The sequence below is a fragment of the Mus caroli genome, chromosome 2 (assembly GCF_900094665.2).
Source record: "Mus caroli chromosome 2, CAROLI_EIJ_v1.1, whole genome shotgun sequence".
NCBI classification, from domain to species: domain Eukaryota; kingdom Metazoa; phylum Chordata; class Mammalia; order Rodentia; family Muridae; genus Mus; species Mus caroli.
Window position 1 is genome coordinate 171,128,884 of NC_034571.1, and position 23,038 is coordinate 171,151,921.

A 23,038-nucleotide genomic window follows, 5' to 3' on the forward strand; every position below is an offset into this window, starting at 1 on the left:
TGTAGCTGTCTTCAGACACATCAGAATCAGATCCCATTACACATGGTTGTGAGCTACCATGTGGTTGCTGGGATTTGAACTCAGGACCTTCGGAAGAGCAGTCAGTGCCTCTTAACCACTGAGCCATCTCTCCAGCCCCCCACTTTTTTTTTTTTTTTTTTTTTTTAACAACTTTTCACTATGTAGCCCTTTGTAGACCAGGCCAGCATCAAACTCAGAGATCTGCCCGTCTCTGCCTCCCATATGCTGGGATTAAAGTCTTTTACCTTTTGTGAATCTCCCAGGATGTGGAACATCAGAATGCTGGTGGGGATCAGTGTGCACACTGAGGTGTGTTCAAGGCTGTCAGCTTTCCCTGTGTAAGTCTGAGTTTTCACAAGTGTGATATACCAATGCCCATAGGTTATTACATGTCTAAGTGACCATGTGTTATCAGGTGGTAGTCATATATAGGCATCGTGATGTAGGTGAGGGCACTACATTCCCCGAAGCTGTGAACTGCCTGAAGAGGGTGCTGGAAACTCAATTCTGCAAGAGCAGCAACTGTGTTCTCTCTCTCTCTAGCCCCACCTCCCTGTAATTTTTCTTTATGTGTGTATCTAAGTGTCAAGACATTTTACAATGCACTTATATGCACCATGTGGTATGTCATGTTTAGTGTTAGTGATTATGCATTGTATTTATGCACTTGGGTAATTATGTCTGTGCATATGGGGATGTTATAAATCTTTGTACAGATCATTGGCCAATTGTGCAAGTGTGTTTGTACATATTTAAGCATGTCTGGGTGTTGTGTCACTATGTTTGTGGCCTATACCTCAATGTTCCTATTGTATGTCTGGTTACTGTGTTCAGAGTATGTGATTCATGTGCTATGGATGTCAGGGTATGGCTGAAGAGTAAGCCCCAACAAATAATCATGTTAAACTGTAGTGATGGTTTATTTGGAAAAGGGGTCTTTGTAGATGTGACTGACATTTCTGAGATCTATCTGGACTAAGTGAACCCTAAATTTAAAGAGGATATTTGAGAGGTAGATGAGAATGATCACAGAAATAGATTTGTGATATAGCCTCTAGCTCAGGAATACCAGACAGCCACCACAAAGCTGAATAGATAAGGAAGAACTCTTCTCTACTTTTAGAACACCTGTTTGTTTCTTTGCTGGATTTGGGACACAAGCCATGTCCAGTATCACTGAGCTATACTCCCAGACCATGAATCAGCAAATATCCACTACTAGATCAACTCCAGAAAGCCTCATTCCATGTGCCATGTGTCCAAACTGTTGTTTTGAGTGTGTCAGGGTTGCTATGTCCCAAACTGGGATGATATCCCATTTTATTTTTTAAGTTTCTCTCTCTCTCTCTCTCTCTCTCTCTCTCTCTCTCTCTCTCTCTCTCTCTGCTGCGACAAGGATGCTTTATTTTTTTATTTTTTTACTTGAGACATCTTGTTTGTTCTGATGTCCTGGAATTACCAGGTAGCTTTCTCAGGATGCAACACCACTGCCCTCTAGTGGTGTTCTATCTGCAGGCACTGTCCTAGACACCCTTTTGCTCCCCAGAGATCCAACACTGATGGCATTTGAGAACCAGATTTATTTCTGATTTTTTTTTTTTTTGGTCAGAGTATAAAAAAGTGACCAAAAACCAAGGAAGACAGGACAGGGGCATAGGGAAGAAAAGACAGAGAGAGGGGGGGCAGAGAGGGCCCTCTGGCTGCAGGCACCAGGACTGGGGATTCTAGAGTCAGGCAAACACAATAAGGGAGCCCCCTTCCATGGATGGAGGGCATACAGGATGGAAGATGCCAGGCCAATGGCTCAAATTAACTGTAATGAGCAACCTTGAATCGAGGCCAGCTCTTGGCACACAGAGGGGACTGGAGGCTGAGCCTCAACTGTCCCTGAGATTTTAGAGTTCCCTGGGAACGTTGGTAGAGAGCAAAGTGAGAGTGAGCTGCCAGGGTCATCCTCCTTGTCCTCCTTCCTGGCAGCAACAGCCCCCAAATATCCAAGGAGGGGTTGTCCAGGTGTCTGGTGACACATGAAAGAACTGCCCTACATGATTTTCTTGGTTGAGAACAGGTTTTCTTGGGAAAGCCACAGAGGTGCACATGAAGACAGACAGACAGACAGACAGACAGACAGACAGATACAAACACACATTCTTCAATATGGTCTCTAAGAGCCAGGGAATAGGGAAGCTGTTTAAAAGCATGACTTCTTCAAAGGTAAGATTGAGAACATTGCTGAACTGGTGGGCTGAGCATAGAGTCACCTGTACAGCACTGGAATCCATGCCACTTACTGGCTTTGCAGCTTGAGCCTCTTGGACCCCTCTCAACCTCACTTCTAACGAGTGGGTAGGGTATACTGACGTTTCATAATCACCGAGTGAAGCACATGGCATGATGATTGATCACCATTAGTATGGACAGCAGGTTGGGCCTGCTGTACTCTGAGAGAGCTAGGGGACAGATATACTTGAAAGAGAACCAAGACAGCTTGTCCCACTGTGTGGCTGATCTGGGGGTGCCCAGGAAAGACACAGAACTAAGATTTAAGGGGAAGACTCATGACTCAGATGGGGGATGGTCACATGTTGGAGGGAGAATAAATAAACAGACTCCCTGGGAGTCTGGGGACATTCAAACCCCACTCTAGTTCCAGGCAGCTACCCTGTTTGCTGCCAGCAGCACCAGGGGATGGAACCTGGGCTTGGATCTCAGAAGAAGGGTCTATAAGCAGGCAGCAACCACCCACCCAGCCACAGGGCAGAACCTGTAGTGCCTCTCCAGAGACACCTGGAGGTGGAAGTCTTGCTCCTCCCTGATCACTGGGCTAGGTTTAGCCACTAGGGTATCCTGCAGGATCCAAAGGGGCTGTAGGGCCAATTCTGACTCATTCTTGGCTGTGGGCTCTGGTCACAGTGTTGGGGTCTGGGGTCCAAGTATAGGCAGCAGCTAGGACATGTTTCCGAAGGAAGCTGTACGATGGATAGGAGGAAAAGTTGAGTTTTGGCACATCCAAGAATGGTCCTTACTGGATGCCTCCAGCCACCCTTTTGTGTCGAGAAAAGTCACCCTCCACCTTCAGCCTAGTCCCTCCCTCTAAACCTGGTTCCTGATACTAACCTTGGCTGAGCAGCTGCAGGCTCCGCCCCTCCTCACGAACCTGCAGGTGGAGCACCTGCTGCAGCACCTCCTGCCTCTGAGCCTCTTGGGTCAACCCCATTCTCTGCAGCTTATCTGCATTCAGTCGAAGCAGAGCTCGGCCTAGGGAGAGAGAAGGAAAAAGGCAGTGAGGCAAACAGAAGCAAAGCATAAGACTCTATCAGGATAAAACAAACAAACAAACATGACCAAGAAAGTNGAGCAGAGCCGGGCGTGGTGGCGCACGCCTTTAATCCNAGCACTCGGGAGGCAGAGGCAGGCGGATTTCTGAGTTCGAGGCCAGCCTGGTCTACAAAGTGAGTTCCAGGACAGCCAGGACTAAACAGAGAAACCCTGTCTCAAAAACAAAACAAAACAAAAAACAAACAAACAAAAAACAAACAAACAAAAAAAAGAAAGTAGAGCAGAGATTCAGAGATTCTTAAAGGAAGAAAGGTAGAAAGAAAGACAGGATTGATTAAAAGATAGAGGCCAATCAGAGAAGCAACACACACACACACAAGGCTGAACTCAGGAGGATACAGAAGACAAGGCTGACTACGTCTTGAGCATTCTGTTTCTCCCTAACCAGTGACCCCACTATACCAGTGATGGCATGCTGGGAGAAGGCCTCGACGTAGACGAGGTAGTTGTGAGGACAATGCTTCTTGAGCCACTTGCAAACGTCTTGCTGGCTCCACAAGACCACTGGCCTTGTCAGGCCACCCAGCGAAGGGCTTGTATGGTACAAGCCATAGTGATCAGAGTAGAGCCGGGCCTGCAGGTGGGGAGGTAAGGTTAGTTGAGTGAAGATAATAAAACTGAGAGCAAGGCCAAGGATTTAGGTGGGATAGGTAGGCACCTGGGGGATCTCTGAGCCCGGCTGTTGAAGGAGCTTGATTGGCCTGCTGCTGGATGCCCTCTGGCTGCGGGAGTCATGCCACGTGAGGCTGGTGCCTGGTGTCCGAGGCAGGTGGCAGGGTATGTTCTCAGCTGATACTGTGTGCTCTAGGAGAGTCTGGCAGAAGCTGAAATGGGCAGAGGCTGTATGCAGGGATGTGCATACAGAGTGGTCAGGGGCAAGCTCCTCCCCTGTGACTCAGCTCCCTGACAATTAAATCTTCTCTCTACCAATGAGGGGAGTAATAATTTCTCCTGTAGGGGGAATCGTGAGCCCCTGGGACCAAAACTTTTTTTTTTTTTTTTATTTTTGCAAGAGTTGTCTTGAGAACTTTAGGAAGATAAGCTGGTCTTGCCTTTCCCTTTATCAGCTGATAGGCCACACTCTGGCCCCAAGGTACTGAGATTGGAGGATGATCCTCGCCATAGCCAGGCCAGTCGAGCAGCATCTCTAGGGCTGCCCTGACTTGCTTTGCCCTTGGCTTGGGCTGACAGGCAAGCCTCCTACATGCCATACAGGACCAGGGTGTGCACAGATCTTTGTCTTTAATAGTGTCTAACTATGACTCACTGACAAAAAGTTTGAACTATGGGAAAGCTGACAAGAAGCACTTGCCAGGCACATGCCAGATTTCTTTTCTGTGTGGCTTCCGCAGGGCCTACCCCAGGACAACTAGTGTGAATAGGATACCAGCTAGGCATGGACTAGTTAACACAATCCTTCTCCCACTAATTCATTGCACTTGCTAAGTTAGTTTTAGGGTCATTTATGGTAATCACATGAGTCTGGGGATGACCAATGTCTTGATGCACCGAAAGCATCCATAAGTACTGTATATAACTCTATGTGGTACCTGCAAGTCAACAGAAGAAAGAAGGTGGGCTTAATAAGTGTGTGGCCCCTATTCTGAGGTAGCCTGTAGTACCATAAGATTTATTCTAATGGGGCAAGGTTCAAGGAATTGGCACTGTGGTCTGAGGGCTTTGCAGGGCCTTCCCTGGTCTAGGGCTAGAAGGCTCCTCATGAGGGAAACCAGTCGGACGTCTTGGCTATAACCGCACCTGCCAAGGCCGCTCAGGCCCCGCCTATTTCCTCCCTGTACTGGGCCAGAGTCTGTCGTTCCCAACCTCAACCTCGGAATTATACGCCTCGCCTTGTCTCCAACCCCAACGTTAGGGCTTGGGGAGGGTTTTTCTCTATGTGAAGTAAAGGGTGACAGGAGTGTGGTGGTGTCATCTCTGTGAAGAATCTCCTGCCAGTCATCCCCACTCCAAGTCAAGGCCTGAGAATAACCGCCGCCCTCCCGCCCCATAACGCTGGACAAAGGCCCTTGGACTCTAGTAAAGACTTCCTCCCCGAAGCGGCCGCACCCGGAAACCCTTTGAGTCTAGCCCCGGTGCTCTCCTTGGGCCCCGGTACCCTTCCCGCTCTCAGCCCGCTGCTCACGATATTCCTGCGCCTGGGTCCATCCCAGCTCACCGTCCACATCCGGACGCTCCCCGAAGCCCGGACGCACAGCCCCGGCGCGAGCTCGCGGGGGGCTCAGCTTGGACCGCAGCTCGGTGAACATGGAGCCCGCGGATGTGCGGCTCGGGCACACGCCCCTCGCGGAGCACCAGGCAGCCAGTGTGGCCGGTGGGCAACGCGCACCGCGTTCCCACCCGCCGCAGCCGGCCAAGCCCAAGCCGGTCCCCGCGGCCGGGGAGTCTGCGCGGCAAAGCACCTGCCGCCCAGCCCTGGGCGCAAGGCGCGCTCCGGGAGCTCGGAGGTGTATCGGCGGCGCGCGGGGCTGCGTATGCCGAGGATGTCCGCCAGAGCGAAAGGCGTCCTTGCGCACCTGGGAAGGACTCCGTGGACCAGCCTCTCTTGCAACCCGCTGGAGGGCCTTTGCAGTTGGCAGGCGAGGTCCCCTCGGTCTGGTGGTGGTGGGGATAATCATACCTGTGCGCTTTTACCTACTCAGGCTGGCCAAGGGCCACATCATTCTCTCCCAAACACCTGTGTGTCCTAATTTGCCCATTCCCTTTTTTTTTTTTTTTAATTTTATGAGTGTTTTGCCCGAGTGTTTACCTGTGCACTACATACATACCTGGTGTCCAGAGGAGGATATCGGTTTTCCTGACACTGGGGTTATGGACAGTTGTGAGCTGCTGAGCTGCCACATGGGTAAATCCATGTCCTCTGCAACAATGAGACATTCTCTTAACCACCGAGCTATATTTCCATTTTCACTAACTCGTTCCACATATATATATGCATATATATAATAAATATATATGTATATATGTACACATATGCATGTATATTTGAGATTAATTTTTTTTTAACTTATTCACTTTACATCCTGCTCATTGCCCCCTCCTGACTACCCCCTCCCTCAATCTTTCCCCCTCCCCTTCTCCTCTGGGCAGGTGGGCCCCCCCGCCCCGGACACACACACACACACACACTCTTCAAGTCTCTGTGAGGCTAGGTGCTTCTCCCACTGAGGCCAGACAAGGCAGCCCAGCTAGTAGAACATATTCCACGTAGAGATAGCCCTTGATCCAGTTGCTTAGGACTCACATGAAGGTCAAGCCACATATCTGCCATGCATGAGTGGGGAAGCCTAGGTTCAGCTGGTGTATGTTCCTTGGTTGATGGTTCAGACTCTGAGAGCTCCAAGGGTCCAGGTTAGTTGACTCTTTTGGTCTTCCTGTGGAGTTCCTATCCCCTTCAGGACCTACAATCCTTTCCCCTGTTCTTCCATAATCCTCAAGCTCAATCCACTGCTTGGCTGTTGGTGTCTGTATCTTCTGTCTGAGTCAGCTACTAGCTCATTCTTTTTCTTTCTTTTTCTTTCTTTCTTTCTTTCTTTTTTTTTTTTTTTTTTTCCTTTTTGGTTTTTCGAGACAGGGTTTCTCTGTATAGCCCTGGCTGTCCTGGAACTCACTTTGTAGACCAGGCTGGCCTCGAACTCAGAAATCCACCTGCCTCTGCCTCCGGAGTGCTGGGATTAAAGGCGTGTGCCACCACGCCCAGCTACTAGTTCATTCTTTACTGGAGTATTTGCTGACTCTCATTTACGGACCTCTTTGCTTTGAACTTCAGGCAATACTCCTCATCTCTGTGAAGCCCCTCTGTCAGGCTCAGTTCCCTGTGGGTCAGTGTTCACAGACTCAATCCTGCTCCTCCCTAAAAGCCTGTCTAGGGAGCCAGGACTGCTTTAGTACCTCACTGAAAGGCATTGGCTGCAGAGACCTGGTTGTCTGGTCCAGCACAGAGTCCAAGCTGCACAACTTGCAGTTTTTCCTGTCGGCCCTAGAGTCTGGTGCTCTCCCCAGGTGCAGGAGGTGAAAGATGAGTGAGGCTGAGAGGCAGTCTCAACGGGCTGAGACTGCTTTATTTAAACACTGAGGGCTGGGACATACACACAGAGTAGCTACCAGGAGTTTACAGCTATTTTTGTGGTTTAACTCGGAGCAGAGTTGTTTCCCGTTCCCCTGGCATACTGTTTCTGCAGGTAGACATCGCTGAGGCTAAGCAACTTTTTATAGCTTGGGGTTAATGCCCTGTGCAGCCTAATTCACGGCCTGAAGCTATTATTACACAACAGGTGGGACTGGCATTGTGTTTCGGAAGGAGCTGCACACAGTATCTGTGCAGAGTGGTGTGAGTCCACTCAAGCCACTGGGCACACAATCACCCCCAAGCCTGTGACGCTGGCCCACACACTGTTGAGTGCACTATACATCTGTTCTCCAAAGGCGCGCGGGGGTGGGGGGTGGTCCCGGATCTGATGGCGTAGTCTGGACNGTAGGTGACCGCATACGGTTCAGTACAGTAAGGTTAGTCTGAAGTGGTTATGGTGGATGAACTAAGCGGCTTCGCAGCTTTGCCTGCACCAGAACGCTCCTGAACAGGACTAATGCGCTCCGGCTCCGCGTCAAGGCTGGCTTGACAATCGAACCCACGTCCTTGTGGCGCGATACCGAATACCGTCACGCGCACGCGCGTCTTCCCGCAGCAAACACTGCACACAGCCTTGGCCGGAAAGACTTTGCAAACACACATCTTTTGACTTCCGCCCGAAGATCTAGGTGGGCGGGGCTTTCCGTGACCCCGCTCTCTACTTCCGGTGCGCCGGTGACGTAGTGGACGCATCTCTTACTGCTGCGACACCCGGAGGACTCCGAGTCTTCTGCCGCATACTTGCTCCCCTGCTTTTCTGTGTTTCGGTCAATAACACCGCCATGAACAAGAAGAAGAAGCCGTTCCTGGGCATGCCTGCGCCGCTGGGCTACGTACCCGGGCTGGGCAGGGGGTAAGGCAGTGGGGGGGATTTTGCCCCGGGTAGGGTGCCTGGTGCCCTGGAACACAGCTCGCTCTTGGCCTATTTGAGAACGATTCTGGGCTAGCAGCCACTAGAGCTAGAGAGACCGCGTCTCAAAATAAAACAAAAAACCAGGGGCTGGAGCTAGTGGCGCACGTCTCTAACCCCAGCATTGTTGTGGGGGGTGGGTGGGATGGGATGGGGCAGGGGCAGANGCCTTCGTTTTTAAGTTAGAGACCAGCCTCGTCTACATAGCGAATTACAAAACAGCCAGGGCTACATAGCGAGTTTTAGGACAGCTAGAATTATTAAGGGAACCTTGTCTCAAAAACAAGGTTAACTTTCACCGCCACAACTAGGTAATTTGGCATAATGCCTTTCCGACAAAGTGGGTATGTATGTATGTGTCAAAATATGTAGGTTCATGAGGCCTGACTGCCATTCTAAGATATGACTGAGGGGTCTGAATCTCAGTGTCTTGGTGTCTGAAGTAATATCCGTAAGCGAATTGGCCATAAGAAGCAGTTGAGTCTTTGATGTATACAGTAAGAGTGTGCTATACCTTTCTTCCCTTAAAACATTTTTCTCTAGGATGTGTGGCTATAGGTCACCTGTTCAAGTTCTCAGCCGTCTGGACAGAGATGGCAGTGCCACTAATCTTAAGATGTTAGGTAGATGAATAGTATTTTTCCTACTTTTTTATGCATTTGATTAGGGAAACATAAGTCTTCCTTGGTAATGGTAGGAGAAGGGAGGCATTCACAGCCATTTTCAGAAGACTTGCAGTTCACAGGACAAGTTCGGTATTTGTATAAATAAACACAAAAAGTAGAACAGAAGTCAAGAGATATTCAGCAGTGTGGCATTTTAGTTGGGTTTACAAAGTGTCAGATTTGGGGGGAGTAAAGGAAAAAGTGGAATTTGGTATAGGCACATAAAAAGGCAAGTAGGTGGCTGGTAAAGTGGCTCAGAGGGTAAAGGCTCTGTCAACCCTGAGTTTGAGTTCCCAGAATTCACAAGGTAGGAGGAGAGAACTGATTCTCTGAAATTGTCTTCTGACTTCTACAAATATGTCAGGTCACANGCACACACTAAATAAAGAAATAAACAGTTTAAAAGGGCAGCTGAAGATGTAGCTGAGCAGTTCTGACAAAGCCCTGGGTTTGATTCCAACGTCTTGCCCAACCTCTTTAAAAAATATAAAAGGGACTAGAGAGATTTCTTAGCAGTTAAGAGCACTTACTGCTTTTGTAAAGGACTTGAGTTTGATTCCTATGACCCCTGTCAGGAGACTCACAACTTGCGTATAACTCCAGTTTCAGGGGACCTGATACCCTCCACAGCCACCTGCATGCATGTGGTGTTGATAAATACACAGCTTCACACACATACACATAAATAAAAATAAATGCAAAAAGAACAAGGTCAAGCCCAGTGGGGCTAGATTTAAAAAAAAAAAAAAAAAAAAAAAAAACCAGAAGAGTGGAAATTGCAAGAAGAAGAGCTGGAAGTCACAGGGACTTTAACATTAGGCTAGAGTTCCCTGTTGTTAGTTTTTAAAAAACAATATCTCAGATTCTTCATTTTACCAATGAAGAATCAGGAGTCAGATGCTGGGGTGAAAGCCTGCTAGTTCAGAGAGCCAGAAAAAGTACTCAGCTGATCTTCCTCAGCCAGTACCTGAGAAGAAATCCCCCTCTCTTGCCTTCTCAAAAAAAACCTTTCAAACTGAATGTCCCTCCCTTCTACTTCCTGTGCATCACTCTATCTGTTCTCCTGGTTCTCTCTTATTCTCTGTTTTTTTGTTTTTTGTTTTCCCCTCAGTAATCCTAGATTCACTTCTTGTCAATTGGTTGCTTGCTCTGCTTCTTGACCAATGGTTGACTTTATTTAATCTTGTTTACACTATTCAAGCAGAAAGCTCTTGGATTAAAGGGTGTGCTAAGACTGAGCCACACCACANGAGAATCAGGTTTTTCCCGTTAATAGCATAATTCAGTTCATAGTGTGACAAATATCCTGCAACATTTACCCCTTTTTGTCTAAATGAAAAGGAAAGGTTTTAACTCTAATACATCAAAACTATTGACAATAATGAAGCTATTTCTACCAAGCTTTCCACAGTGTCCAGCTTGTTTGAATTTGGCAGTCTTAGGATTAAGTATTTTGAGTTCAAAGTTCTGTAAAATGTTTGTTTCAGTCTCATATGAACTGAGCAATTTGAATGTCCTCAGCAATTTTGTAGTCCAAAGCTGATTTTTGAGTGGTGTTTGTCAGCTTAGTGGTAATCCTGGCTTGGTAACCCAAAGGTATCCACTGTTTGCACAGAACTTGGTGGTAGAAGAGGCATGGGACAGTTTTGCTCAGTGGTTAGCATTACCACAATCCAGGTGGATTCATTGTTGTAGGGCCCATCTTTTTGGAGACCTTAAAAGTTATTGTTTGGAATGGTCACAGTTCATTGTAGCAAACTTAAATGTTTAAAATGCTATATTCAGCAGATCTTTGAAAGGTTTGAGGACCACAATTTATCAGATACACAAACTTCGTTCCTGGTTATCTGCTTCAGACTCAAACCTGAAAACACATACAGGAAGCTAGATGGAGCTTATTTCTAGAATTAGTACTCTGTATGACTACTAGTATCAAGACAAACTTTGTGTATATATATATATATATACATACATACACACAGTAGTTCTGGAAGATAATGTTTGTAGTTTAAGAAACATTTTAGTGAGTCAGATGAAAACCGAAAGCTTGAGAGAGATTGGTGACAATAGACTAGTCCCTTGCTTGTTGTTTTCCTGTCCCATAGTAGGTGAGTCTTGTGATGTGAGGAGGTTTTGGATTTTTCTTTAACAAGCATTTGTTAGATTCAGAGAAAGAGAGTGCCACATTTCAAGTCCAATGCAGCTTTAAATTTTAATTGAATTGGGACTACATAAAGACCATCTGCCAGTTGTAAAAAGGGTTTTTACTCCCGACCACTTAATTCCCAGAAATAATGACTCTAAGATGAACTACTTATTAGTGAATGCCTAGGCCGTAAGCTTTGGCTTGTTTCCCNACTCGCTCTTTTTTATCCTGTTTATTCTAACCTGGGTTCTGGCTGGTTTATGTCCATTTCCTCAGCATTCCGGTTGAATCCCCCTTATATTCTAATATTCTAACTTGACTTCAGCTGTGTGTTTGTTTACATCTAACTCCTCAGCATTCCAGGGTGAATATCCCCCTCTCTGACTGTTTTACAGAATTCTTCCTCTCCCTGGTGAAAGTACCACCTCCTGTTTTCTGCCTTAGCTCATTGCCCATAAGCTTTTTTATTGACAGATGATGCTTATAAGAGGTTCTCGCTACATTTTCCCTTTTTAGTCCAATAAAAGGCTCTTTCTCTTACATCAATAAATTGTATACAATAAGAACAATTATTAAATCATCAGATAAGAATTACATTCACAATATCTAGTCCATTTGTATTTGACAACTCTGGAGAAAGTACTCTACTATATCCTATCTTGGTGAGTTAGAATTCTGTACTTAAATAATTTTCTATCAAAACTTGCATTTATAAACCTAAGAATATCTTCTTTGATTTTTTAAAAAAATTTTTTGGGGTGGGGGGGTTGAGATAGGATTTCTCTGTGTAGCCTTGGCTGTCCTGGAACTCACTCTGTAGACCAGGCTGGCCTCGAACTCAGAAATCCACCTGCCTTTACCTCCTGAGTGATGGGATTAAAGGCGTGCACCACCACGCCCAGCATCTTCTTAGATTTTAAAACCTTTTCTGAAATCCTAAACAGTTTAAGCGTAGTTGTGAGACTAGCTAGTCTTCAACACCATTGTAGATCTGAGAAGGAAATGAAACTTACCTAGCTATGCAGGACGTGCAGGCAAGCAGCTTCAAGAACTGTTGAAGTGACAGAGGTTGGTGGCTGACTGGACAGTCACCCACAGATTTCTCTGAGTCCTAGGAGCAGCATCTTCATTCAGCCTTCTGGCCCACTGTATGACAGACTGTGAACTCGGAAATATGAAGGACTTGCCTACCTTGTCTTTGCAGAGCTTGGTGGTTGATGTCCCTGCGTCATTTGTCTAGTTTGGATAATAGTTGGTCTGCAGTTACGCCATATAATCTTTGAAGTACAATGGGGGTGCTGCCAGGAGCAGGCGCCTGTCTTGTCAAAAAAGATCTTTTAATAATAAAACGTCTTTAAATGCCATATTTTGTAGATCTCTGAGGTTTTTGAAGACTATATAGAATATATAAATTGTTTCTAGCTATTTACTATACTTTNAACTTTGAAAACATTTCTGTAATAAACTAGACTACTATCTAACATGACCGTGAGTTTGATTGTCTGACTACTAACTCACATTTCTTACTTATCCTTAACAGTTTATAATAGCATATTTTAAAAGTACTAGAACTTAACATTAAAGTTTTAAGAACCCCATAGGTAACAATTTCTTAAACTGAGTTGAAACATAATATGTTGTAACCAAATATCTTATTCCTATATGTAAAAAAATAAATGTTTTCCCTCTTTTCTGCCCCTGTTCCCAGAACAATAACTTTGAGACTAATTATTTATTAATAAGTGCTTAACCCATAAGCTTTGGCTCATTCCCTGACTAACTCATAACTTACTTAACCCATTCAACCTATTCTGTGTCTTCCACATGGTCCATTACTTGTCCTCAGCTTCATGTGTCCAAGTCCTGGGTGAATCTCCTCTTTATTCTCTTTTGAGTTTGGCTCCCTGAGGTTTACGTCTGTCTCCTCAGTGTTCCAGCTCAGATCTCCCCTCGATTCTAACCTGAATTCATCTACCTGCTGGGTGAGGTATCATTTCTTATGAGGCCAAAAGAAAATTGGTAAAACAGTCAAGTCTTAAGAAAGCTAGCTGGGGCTGGAGAGATGGCTCAGTGGTTAAGAGCACTGACTGCTCCTCCGAAGGTCCTGAGTTCAAATCCCAGCAACCATATGGTGGCTCACAACCATCTGTAATGAGATCTGACTCCTTCTTATGGAGTGTCTGAAGGCAGCTACAGTGTACTTACATATAATAAATAAATCTTAAAAAAAAAAAAAAAAGCTAGCTGTAGCTGGACAGTGGTGGTGCACGCCTTTAATCCCAGCACTCGGGAGGCAGAGGCAGGTGGATTTCTGAGTCAGAGGCCAGCCTGGTCTACAGAGTGAGTTCCAGGACAGCCAGGGCTACAGGAAAAGCCCTGTCTCGAAAAAACCAAAAAAAAAAGCCCAAAGAAACAAAAAAACAAAGAAAGCAAGCTGTAACATTTGTCCAGTCTCTTTATGCTGAGAAAGTTTGGGACTTAACAAAAAAACTGATTNGAACAGTCTTATGATGCTGGACTATCTAGCTAGCCATTTTGAAGCTGTTTTTTCATCTATAATTAGAATAGACTAATGACAACAGATTAAATAATATATATTTCATAAAATAATAATCTATGGTAATAGATTAATGGATTATCTCTGGGAGTATATTTTATTTATTGATTTATTTTTATTTTTGTTTTTGTTTTTCGAGACAGAGTTTCTCCGTGTAGTCCTGGCTGTCCTGGAACTCTGTAGACCAGGCTGGCCTTGAACTTAGAAATCTGCCTGCCTCTGCCTCCCAAGTTCTGGGATTAAAGACATGCACCACCACCACCGGCTTTATTTTATTTTTTGGTCCCTTTTTATTTATAAAGCACTTGTCTCTTACATCCTTTGATTTCTTGAGTTTTTTATTTTATCTATTGAAGCTGCTCTGGTTTTGATATCTGGGTTATTAATGTTTCTACCAGTGCTGTTGAGTTGTGTTGGTGAGTTTCTCAGGTCCACTGTTGACCTGAGATGGACAACTTGAATTTGATATTGAGATCTCTTGGGCCATTTCTTGACAAAGGATTACCTTGTTTGTCTCTTGTTGATCTACGCCAGTGAGTCTAGTGCTGCCTTATTGCAGAAGACTGGGCCCTTCTGTTTGGATTATCTGTAGAAAAACAGTTTCTAGGAACTCCTTGCCTACAATCCCTCTTTAAATGACCTTGTTTGCCACAATTAAAATATTTGACAGTTTGGCTTTTCTTAAAACCTTTGGATATTCTTTTTCCTATTATAGTTACATCCTTAAAATTTTTTTAAATCTGTTTTCTATGTGATGCCATCTGAATTCTCTCTTAGGTGGCCATTGTCTGTTGGCATTTGTTGCACACTAANAGGATAAGCTGAGGTTGGTGTTCTAACAACCTTTGCCTGACTTTTCTGACCTTTACCATTATTTCTTCTTTTTCTATCTTAGTATCTTCCTTAATTTTGTTTATAAATTTTTCTAATTTTTATTCTAAGGCCTGTCTACTTTTCATATTTCTCCTTTGCTTGTTCTAATTTTTCTTCTTACCCTGTATCCACTTTTCATCTTTTCTTGTATCTGTAAAGCTGTCCTTAAGGTATAAAAAACTTATGGATTAATAATAAAAAATTAATTTTATTAATTTTAAACTCATTTTACCTGTCTACAGTTTTTCACATCTAGTCTTCCTTTTTTATTCTTAAAACATAACTTTAACCATTTTTTTTAACCTGGTCAGAAGTTATTTTTGTTTTGGGTTTCCTCTTGTCTTTCAGTCTGTGTTTTGCTTCTGCTTACCCCACTGTCCTTTGCCCTGCCTCTGACTCTTAGTTCACTAGGAGAGATGTGGGAGAGATGTTCTGCCTTCCACGTGTAACTGAGAATTTTGTCTCTTGGATCCTGCCTTGGGAAGTTGTTCTTGAACCCAGCACATGTCTGGCCAGCACCAGCTCCTTCAGCTTTGTCCTCCCTTGATCTCTCTTAGCCTCCAGCTTGACTCGAAACTGCTTTGGGAAGTGTTTGTGGGGGAAAAGATCTGTTTTTTCTACTCTACAGGGGCTTCTTCTGAGAGTCACTGCTTTTAATCACTGATNATCTCTCCAACTCCCCACTCCCCCCCACCCCCAAACATTTGCTGCAACCTTATCTGGCCTCCTGAGAAACTGCAGTTGCTAAGCAACCATTTAAAAAACCAGAACCAGGATCTGCTCTGAAACCTGGCAGCCCCTTGGCTCATTTTAAGTTTGGATTCCTGTAAGTTCTTGCCTGATGTTTTAGTTCATTGTCTGTCACCAAGGACTTTGCTAAGCTTGAATTCTATGCCCTATAGTGGACACCATCTGAAACTTTCAGTTTCCCACCATTCTCATGAGTTCCTATGACAANGACTCTGTTTAGTAGCAGAGTAGGAAATTAAAAGGTTTGGATTACATGCCATGTTGAGCATCATTTGTAAAACTAGTGTTTTTCCGACCACTTAATTCTCAGAAATAATGTCTCTGAGACTAATTGTCTATTAGTAAATAAGCTTCGGCTTGTTCTCTAATTAGCTCTTTTTTTAAAAATTTATTTTATTTATATGAGTTCACTGTAGCTATCTTCAGACACACACCAGAATACCCATTACAGATGGTTGTGAGCCACCGTGTGGTTGCTCAGAATGGAACTCATTACCTCTGGAAGAGCAGTTAGCTCTTAACTGCTGAGCCATCTCTCCAGCCCTCCAACTACCTCTTAATTTATTACGTTTATTCTTACTTGAGTTCAGCCATGAGCTGGTTTATGTCTGTCTCCTCAGCCTTTTGGAGTGAACCTCCTGCACTTCATTATTTCCCAGAATTCTCTCTATCTCTGCTGGTTGTCCCACCTCATGTTTTCTGCCTCAGCTTATTGTCCATAAGCTTTTTTATTGACACATGATACTTATAAGAGATTCACTCTTCAGCCTGTAGAGAGCAGCAAAGACAAGCATTTGGGAGCTGGAAGAAAAGGGAGAGCCTGCCCGGGCTGTCCATCCCCGACAGGCTTTTGGTGATTGTTATCTAGCAGGAAGGGGCAGCGGCTGGGTCAAGACAGCGAGCAGCATGGATGCCAGCGTTAGTCTGGGGCTCCAAGCCAGGATTTTAGGCTGGTCAGCTGGAGGTAGGCAATATCACTTGGCCAATTTATTACTCTTTTTCTTGGGACATTTTCTCTTGATGATCCGTCCTTTTTCTTCAGATGTTTCACTTGCCTGGTCATCCCCCGTTTCCTTAGTTGGATGCTTTTATTCTTCTGGGGGTTCCATTTTGGCTGGTTATATCTTTCTTGGGGCAAAATGTGTTTTGGCAACAGAAAAAGTATGATTTTTTCAGTTGAAGGTAAAGAAATTTTTTTGAACAATTGAAATTAAAGATATCTTTGTATGCGTAAATAAATAGACATAGTCCCCTTTCCCTTTATATATAAATGCAAGTTTTAAGCATATTTATTTTTAGATCACAAAGGACAATCACTTTGAATTTCAGCCAGCCTTTTGCAAGTAGCTTTTAAATTTAAATCATTGTAATTCTTACGTGGCTGCCTCTGCCACCCAAGTGCTGGGACTAAAGGTGTGAACCATTGCCTGGCTGTGAATTCTAATTATTCTAATATGGTTGGATCCTGGTTTAGTTTGGTTCTCCATTTCCCCTTGTTTTTTAATATTTGGGGTAAACTTTCAAGTTTTTCTAATGTATAATCTATCAGTCTTGCTGATTTCTTTTTCTTTTTTTTTTATTTTTTAAAGATTTATTTATTTATTATATGTAAGTACACTATAGCTGTCTTCAGACACTCCAGAAGAGGGCACCAGATCTCGTTACAGATGGTTGTGAGCCACCATGTGGTTGCTGGGAATTGAACTCTGGACCTTTGGAAGAGCAGTCGGGTGCTCTTACCCACTGAGCCATCTCACCAGCCCTGATTTTTTTTTCTAAATTTGTTGTTCCTTTGCAAATTTTAATATTCTAGTTTTAATTAGGCATTATGTTATTTTGTCTTCTATTTGATTATTTTAGACATTTTATCAGTCTTGTCTGTGCGAGCTACATAAAATTTGATGTCTTTGCTAAGTTTTGCTATGTTTTGCCCTTTCAATTCATCCCTTCCTCCCNTGACCAGTCCAAACTATGACAATGGATATCTTTTTCAGTCAGCTTATAAAGGAAAAAAAANCACAAAAAACACAATGAGTTCATACCTAGGTTTATGAAGTGCTGCCTGCTGTCTGATTAGACATAATAGTTCATATTGACCTTTGATTTGATGGGTCCTACATAAAACTTTGTGGAATTTCTTAGGATTACCAAACTTCATACAGAACATTTAGAATATACAGAACAAAATAGGGTATATGGTCAGCATGTCCTTATTCTGAGTCAAGTCACTTCTCTGTGTTAATGACTGGTGACAATATGAAATAGCTGCCAGGCATGGAACAAAATGGCTACAGCTGTTCTGGAGGTGGGGGTGGGGTTAGACCATGACAATACCCAATAGTGCTCTACTGATTTTTGTCGTTCCTTCCTCAGTATTGGCCATCACATACGGCAGTCTATAGGCTCCCGCTTTCTATTAGTGGGTGATGAACCATCAGTAAACCTTGTGTTAGGCAAATGTTGTGAGCATTCTATTGTCCCCACAGTTTAATAGATGCCTCTTTGAGGGAAAGGGGGGAGCAGTTTAGGCAGCTGAGCTATTTCCTCAGTGCAGGAAGGCACAGCCTCCTTTATTACCACATCCTGGTTATGAAGGAGTTCAGAGAGATATCAGTTTTGCTGTAATACCTTTCTGGAGCCTGCAAAGGACTCTGCCTTTGAATGGATCCAGTCATTGTTAAGAGGTGACCTTACAATGGGTGGTTGGCAGTGACTGAGCATAAAGTTCTCTGTGCCTCGTAAAATGTGCAGGTTTCTCAAAAAGAGAGAATATTTATTCTTTGTATATGGAGAACATTAGCAGTAGAAGCTGACAGGCAGATGTTAGTGGACTCTTTGCTTTATGAAGAGTCCCAGTTAACAACTTACCAATAAATATGACCTCCATAATTAGGGTATCATCTGGTTCAATATTGGTCAGGATTGCATGCATGGAGATGCNCTTACTGGCAGTTGCAAAAGTTGCTCTTTGTTTCTGTCCCAATGGAAGCAGCTTTCTTTCTAGTAACTGCATAGAGGGTTTTTTTTTTTTTTTTTAAAGATTTATTTATTTTTATTATATGTAAGTACACTGCAGCTGTCTTCAGACACTCCAGAAGAGGGCGCCAGATCTCGTTACGGATGGTTGTGAGCCACCATGTGGTTGCTGGGATTTGAACCTCGGACCTTCGGAAGAGCAGTCGGGTGCTCTTACCCACTGAGCCATCTCACCAGCCCGAGGGTTTTTATAATAATAATTTGTAAACATGGTATGTGATTTCTCTAGTGTGCAAGCACACCAGTTAGGAGCTGTATCTGTAGTTTGATCTCTGGGTGGTAGGATTAAAGGCATGTACTCCCACCACCTTGCTCACCTTAACTCCTGAACTTAGGAAACAGCTAACTAGTTTATAGAGATCTGCTGGGATTAAAGGCATGGGCTACCACTGCTCTACTCAAATATTTTATCTTAGCTCCAAATCACTCCCAAATTTGAACTGTAGTCACCCTCCTAATTTACTCAAAACACTTTAAATCTCTTAACTGTTTTTTATATACCAAACAACAAAAATAACTCAAAAGCTAATGTTTAAGATGGCATGGGCCATGTGTCAATCTACAGTCTAACCTTCTAACATGAAATTAAAACACATGGTTTAGGAAAACTCATTTTTCATTTCATGCCAGTAAGGCAGGTGTGCCTTTGGTAAATTATCATTTGAAAATATTATTTTTTTAATTTTTATTTTTTTCACGCCTGATCAAATGAAATGTATTTGTTAGTCTCTTTAAGTTAGTTTGGACTGAATGACCAAGCTGTCTGATGAACCTCTCCTTATTCAGGAGGCCTCTCTTGGTCAAGTCTAATCTTTATCTCTCTTGACCTTTGGTTGACTTTATTTAATCCTATTAACAAAATTCAAGCAGAAAGCTCTTAGAGTAAAGTGTGCTAAGGCTGAGCCATACCACAACTAACAATGTAACACAATCTTGGGGTTCACAGTTTGATTAAATATCCTGCAGCAGCTCCTATAGTTTTCTGAAGTACATTTTGAAAAGAATCACCTGGCAGATTGAGAGTTGAAGTTGAGAGTTGAGTAGGTTTAGGTTGGAGATAGGAATAGTAANTGGATTTCCAGCCATGGCAGTGGTACTTTGTCAGTAGTAGTTGGGGCAGACAGGATGGAGAGAACTCAGATGGGAGACAGACAATAAGATANTGCTTGATATGGAATGTGTCTGTTCATGGCTGATCATTGGAACAGCTGCTGANTGCATAAAGAAGAAACTCAGTTTGGGTCTGGGTATAAGTGGAGTTCATGCTCAACAGACGGTTAGAAACGTGAGGTGAGAACTGGGGAGACTCAGATTTCTTCTTTTTTTTTTTTTTTTGGTTGTTGTTGTTGTTTTCGTTGTTTTCCAAAACAGGATTTCTCTGTGTAGCCCTGGCTGTCCTGGAACTCACTCTGTAGACCAGGCTGGCCGCGAACTNACAGGATTTCTCTGTGTAGCCCTGGCTGTCCTGGAACTCACTCTGTAGACCAGGCTGGCCGCGAACTCAGAGATCTGCCTGCCTCTGCCTTCCAAGTGCTGGGAATAAAGGTGTGNGCCACCACCGCCCAGCTGAGACTCAGACTTCTATAGGCCTGTATAGTGTGTATATGTGAAGAGGAAATGAAGACACCTTGGAATGAAGGGAAACTGTCTCTGACCTACTCATTATAGGTTAAAAGTTTAGCAAACAAAGAAGACTAGGAATGTGTAGGCATCCAGTTCATTGGTTCTATAATCTCTGGAAGTTCTCAGAAGTGTGAGAAGTGATGTTACTAAATGATGATCAAAAGAGAGCATGGGATCGGGTCACTTAAATAATGATGTCTCTGGGCTTCCCCTAGTGCCACTGGCTTCACCACCCGATCAGACATCGGGCCTGCTCGGGATGCAAACGATCCTGTGGATGATCGCCATGCCCCACCAGGGAAGAGAACTGTGGGGGACCAGATGAAGAAAAATCAGGCGGCTGATGATGATGATGAAGATCTGAATGATACCAACTACGATGAGGTGATTTTGAAAATAGTTTTTAAAGGTTTACTTTTATTATTTTTAAGTTATGTGGATGAGTATGTGTGCACACGAATGTATGGCCTGAGTGCACATGAATGCATAGCCTGTGTGCACATGAATGCATGGCCTGAGTGCACANGAATGCATGGCCTGGGTGCACATGAATGCATGGCCTGAGTGCACACGAATGCATGGCCTGAGTGCACATGAATGCATGGACTGTGTGCACATGAATGCATGGCCTGAGTGCACACGAATGCATGGCCTGGGTGCACATGAATGCATGGACTGTGTGCACATGAATGCATGGCCTGAGTGCACACGAATGCATGGCCTGAGTGCACATGAATCCATGGCCTGTGTGCACATGAATGAATGGCCTGAGTGCACACGAATGCATGGCCTGGGTGCACATGAATGCATGGCCTGGGTGCACATGAATGCATGGACTGTGTGCACATGAATGCATGGACTGTGTGCACATGAATGCATGGCCTGAGGTAGGCAGAGCCGCTGGATCTCCCAGGGCATGGGTTAGAGGTGTTTGTGACTCTCCCAACNAGAGTGCTGGGTACTGCGCTAGAGTCCTCTGAAAGAGGAGTTATGTGTTCTTAACTGATAAGCTATCTCTCTAATCTCTAAAAAACTGAAGTTTTTTTAGAATATGTTTTGTTTATTATTTGACAACTTCACGTGTGTATACAGTGTATTTTGATCCTATCTGCTTCTGGTCCACCTCAACCCTAGTACTTCCCAACAGGTCTCTTTCTCATCTTCATGATCTCTTCTTTTTTTTGGTACCCACTGAGTCAACCCACTAAGTGCAACCTGTTGGAATATTGACTGATGTTAACTTTGTCTTGTTCCCCAGTGCACTAGCTATGTCATACCCAGAAGATAGCATTTCACAGCACCCCACCCATCCCTTGCTCTTAGATACCTTTTTTTTTTTTTTTTTTTTGGTTTTTCGAGACAGGGTTTCTCTGTGTTCCCCTGGCTGTCCTGGAATTCACTCTGTAGACCAGGCTGGCCTCGAATCTTAGATAACTTTTTATTTTATTTTATTTTTATTTTTTTTTAAAGATTTATCTATTTATTATATGTAAGTACACTGTAGCTGTCTTCAGACACTCCAGAAGAGGGTGCCAGATCTTGTTATGGATGGTTGTGAGCCACCATGTGGTTGCTGGGAATTGAACTCAGGACCTTCGGGAGAGCAGTCAGCGCTCTTAACCGCTGAGCCATCTCTCCAGTCCTCCAATTTGACATTTCTATTTAGTAAAGCAACAGAAGTAGGTTTCTCCCTACAGCCTGTGACCTCCCAAGCCATAGACTTGGGAGATTTATAGACTCATGTATGAAAATATTACAGTGGAGCAGGCCTCAAGCACTTAGTTAACCCCGCCTCTATTGCACCCATGGGTACATTTTGCTTGGAAGACCTGTATTATTGCATTCAAGATTAACTGTTGGATATAAGGCCATTAGTGACATTTCTTCCTAAGTGGCCTGCATGACACCTTTCAGCCCTACAAAAGCCAGCCAGCAGTAAAAAAAAGTTTCAGGTCAATTCCAGTTTTTCTGGAATTTTCTATGTCCAGCAACCAAAGTGTGTTGAGTCTTCAGCAGTAGGGTCTACCATCTTGCTATGGAGGGCAACCAAGAACAATGCAACAGTTTGTGTTGTTTTAAAGGGACCCTTTGGGGCTTCCTTGACCGGTAATTCACTGGGAGGCATCCTGTGTTCTGGAACCATCTATCCAAGAAAGAGACATTGCAGGCTGAATTTCAGGCTTCTCAACAGCAGGGGATCAGCCTCTGAAGGACTGAACTCTGGACTCCATTGCAGAGCCTCTTTATTGTTACACAAAAGGTACCTTTAGCAAGTCAATTTCCAAATACTAAAACCTCTTATCTGATCTAGAAGTTGTCTGAGGGAGTTTTTATCCATAGGAGACTTCCTGGTTTGCCAGGTATGTCATAGGACTAAGTTATGCACTTCAGATGGCAATCAATATTTACAAAAGGCTACTTCTAAACCTAGGTGCCATCACTCCAGAATTCATACCAGATATAATGGCTCTACTAAAATTCTGCTGCCACATCCCACATCTGGTCTGAGATTTTCAGTTAATGACCCATGTTTCTTAGCTAGGTTTTCTATGGCTGTGAAGAGACACCATGGTCATAACAACTCTCATAAAGGCAAGCGTTTCATTGGGGCTGGCTTAGAGTTTCAGAGGTTCAGTCCATTATCATCATGGCTAGAAGCCTGATGGCACGAAGCCTGACATGGTACTGGAGAGGTCTACATCTGCCTGGACCCACAGGCAACAGGAAGAGACAGTGATACAGTCCTTTAACAAGGCCACATCTCCTAATAGTGCCACTCCTTGTGGACCTACGGGGACTATTTTTATTCAAACCGCCACATCTATTTCTGCAGACTACTTGTGTTCAAACTCCTTTAAAAACAAATTATGGTTTCCAAAGTAGTGGTTTTCCATACATCTTTAGTCTTGGTTAACCCACCCCTACCAACTTCTTTCCTGTTTCTTCTCACCCACATTCCCAGTTAAAAAAA

At 44.0% G+C, this 23,038-nt stretch overlaps 2 protein-coding genes across 5 annotated transcripts in view; one reads left to right on the top strand and one right to left on the bottom strand.

Moving 5' to 3' along the window:
- Positions 1–1,583: 1,583 nt before the first annotated feature.
- Positions 1,584–5,826, bottom strand: Samd10 (sterile alpha motif domain containing 10). Of its 4 annotated transcripts, none has more exons than XM_021155431.2 (5): positions 5,504–5,826; positions 4,019–4,200; positions 3,763–3,934; positions 3,139–3,279; positions 1,584–2,990 (listed from the first exon to the last, which is right to left on the bottom strand). In XM_021155431.2, the coding sequence occupies exons 1-5, from the start codon at positions 5,625–5,627 to the stop codon at positions 2,968–2,970; spliced, it is 642 nt and encodes a 213-aa protein (XP_021011090.1). In that variant the 5' UTR covers positions 5,628–5,826; the 3' UTR covers positions 1,584–2,967. The 4 variants fall into 4 exon arrangements, with proteins under 4 accessions (XP_021011090.1, XP_021011092.1, XP_021011091.1 ...); XM_021155433.2 differs by having other exon boundaries at positions 1,586–2,990; positions 4,019–4,184; positions 5,504–5,571; XM_021155432.2 differs by having other exon boundaries at positions 1,587–2,990; positions 5,537–5,826.
- Positions 5,827–8,181: 2,355 nt separating this feature from the next.
- The window catches only part of Prpf6 (pre-mRNA processing factor 6), a 55,175-nt gene continuing 40,318 nt past the window's right edge, over positions 8,182–23,038 (top strand). Inside the window, exons 1-2 of the mRNA XM_029468671.1 lie at positions 8,182–8,360; positions 20,283–20,451. Coding sequence (XP_029324531.1) covers positions 8,290–8,360; positions 20,283–20,451 — 240 coding nt within the window. The 5' untranslated portion in view covers positions 8,182–8,289. The remainder of the gene's footprint in view (positions 8,361–20,282; positions 20,452–23,038) is intronic.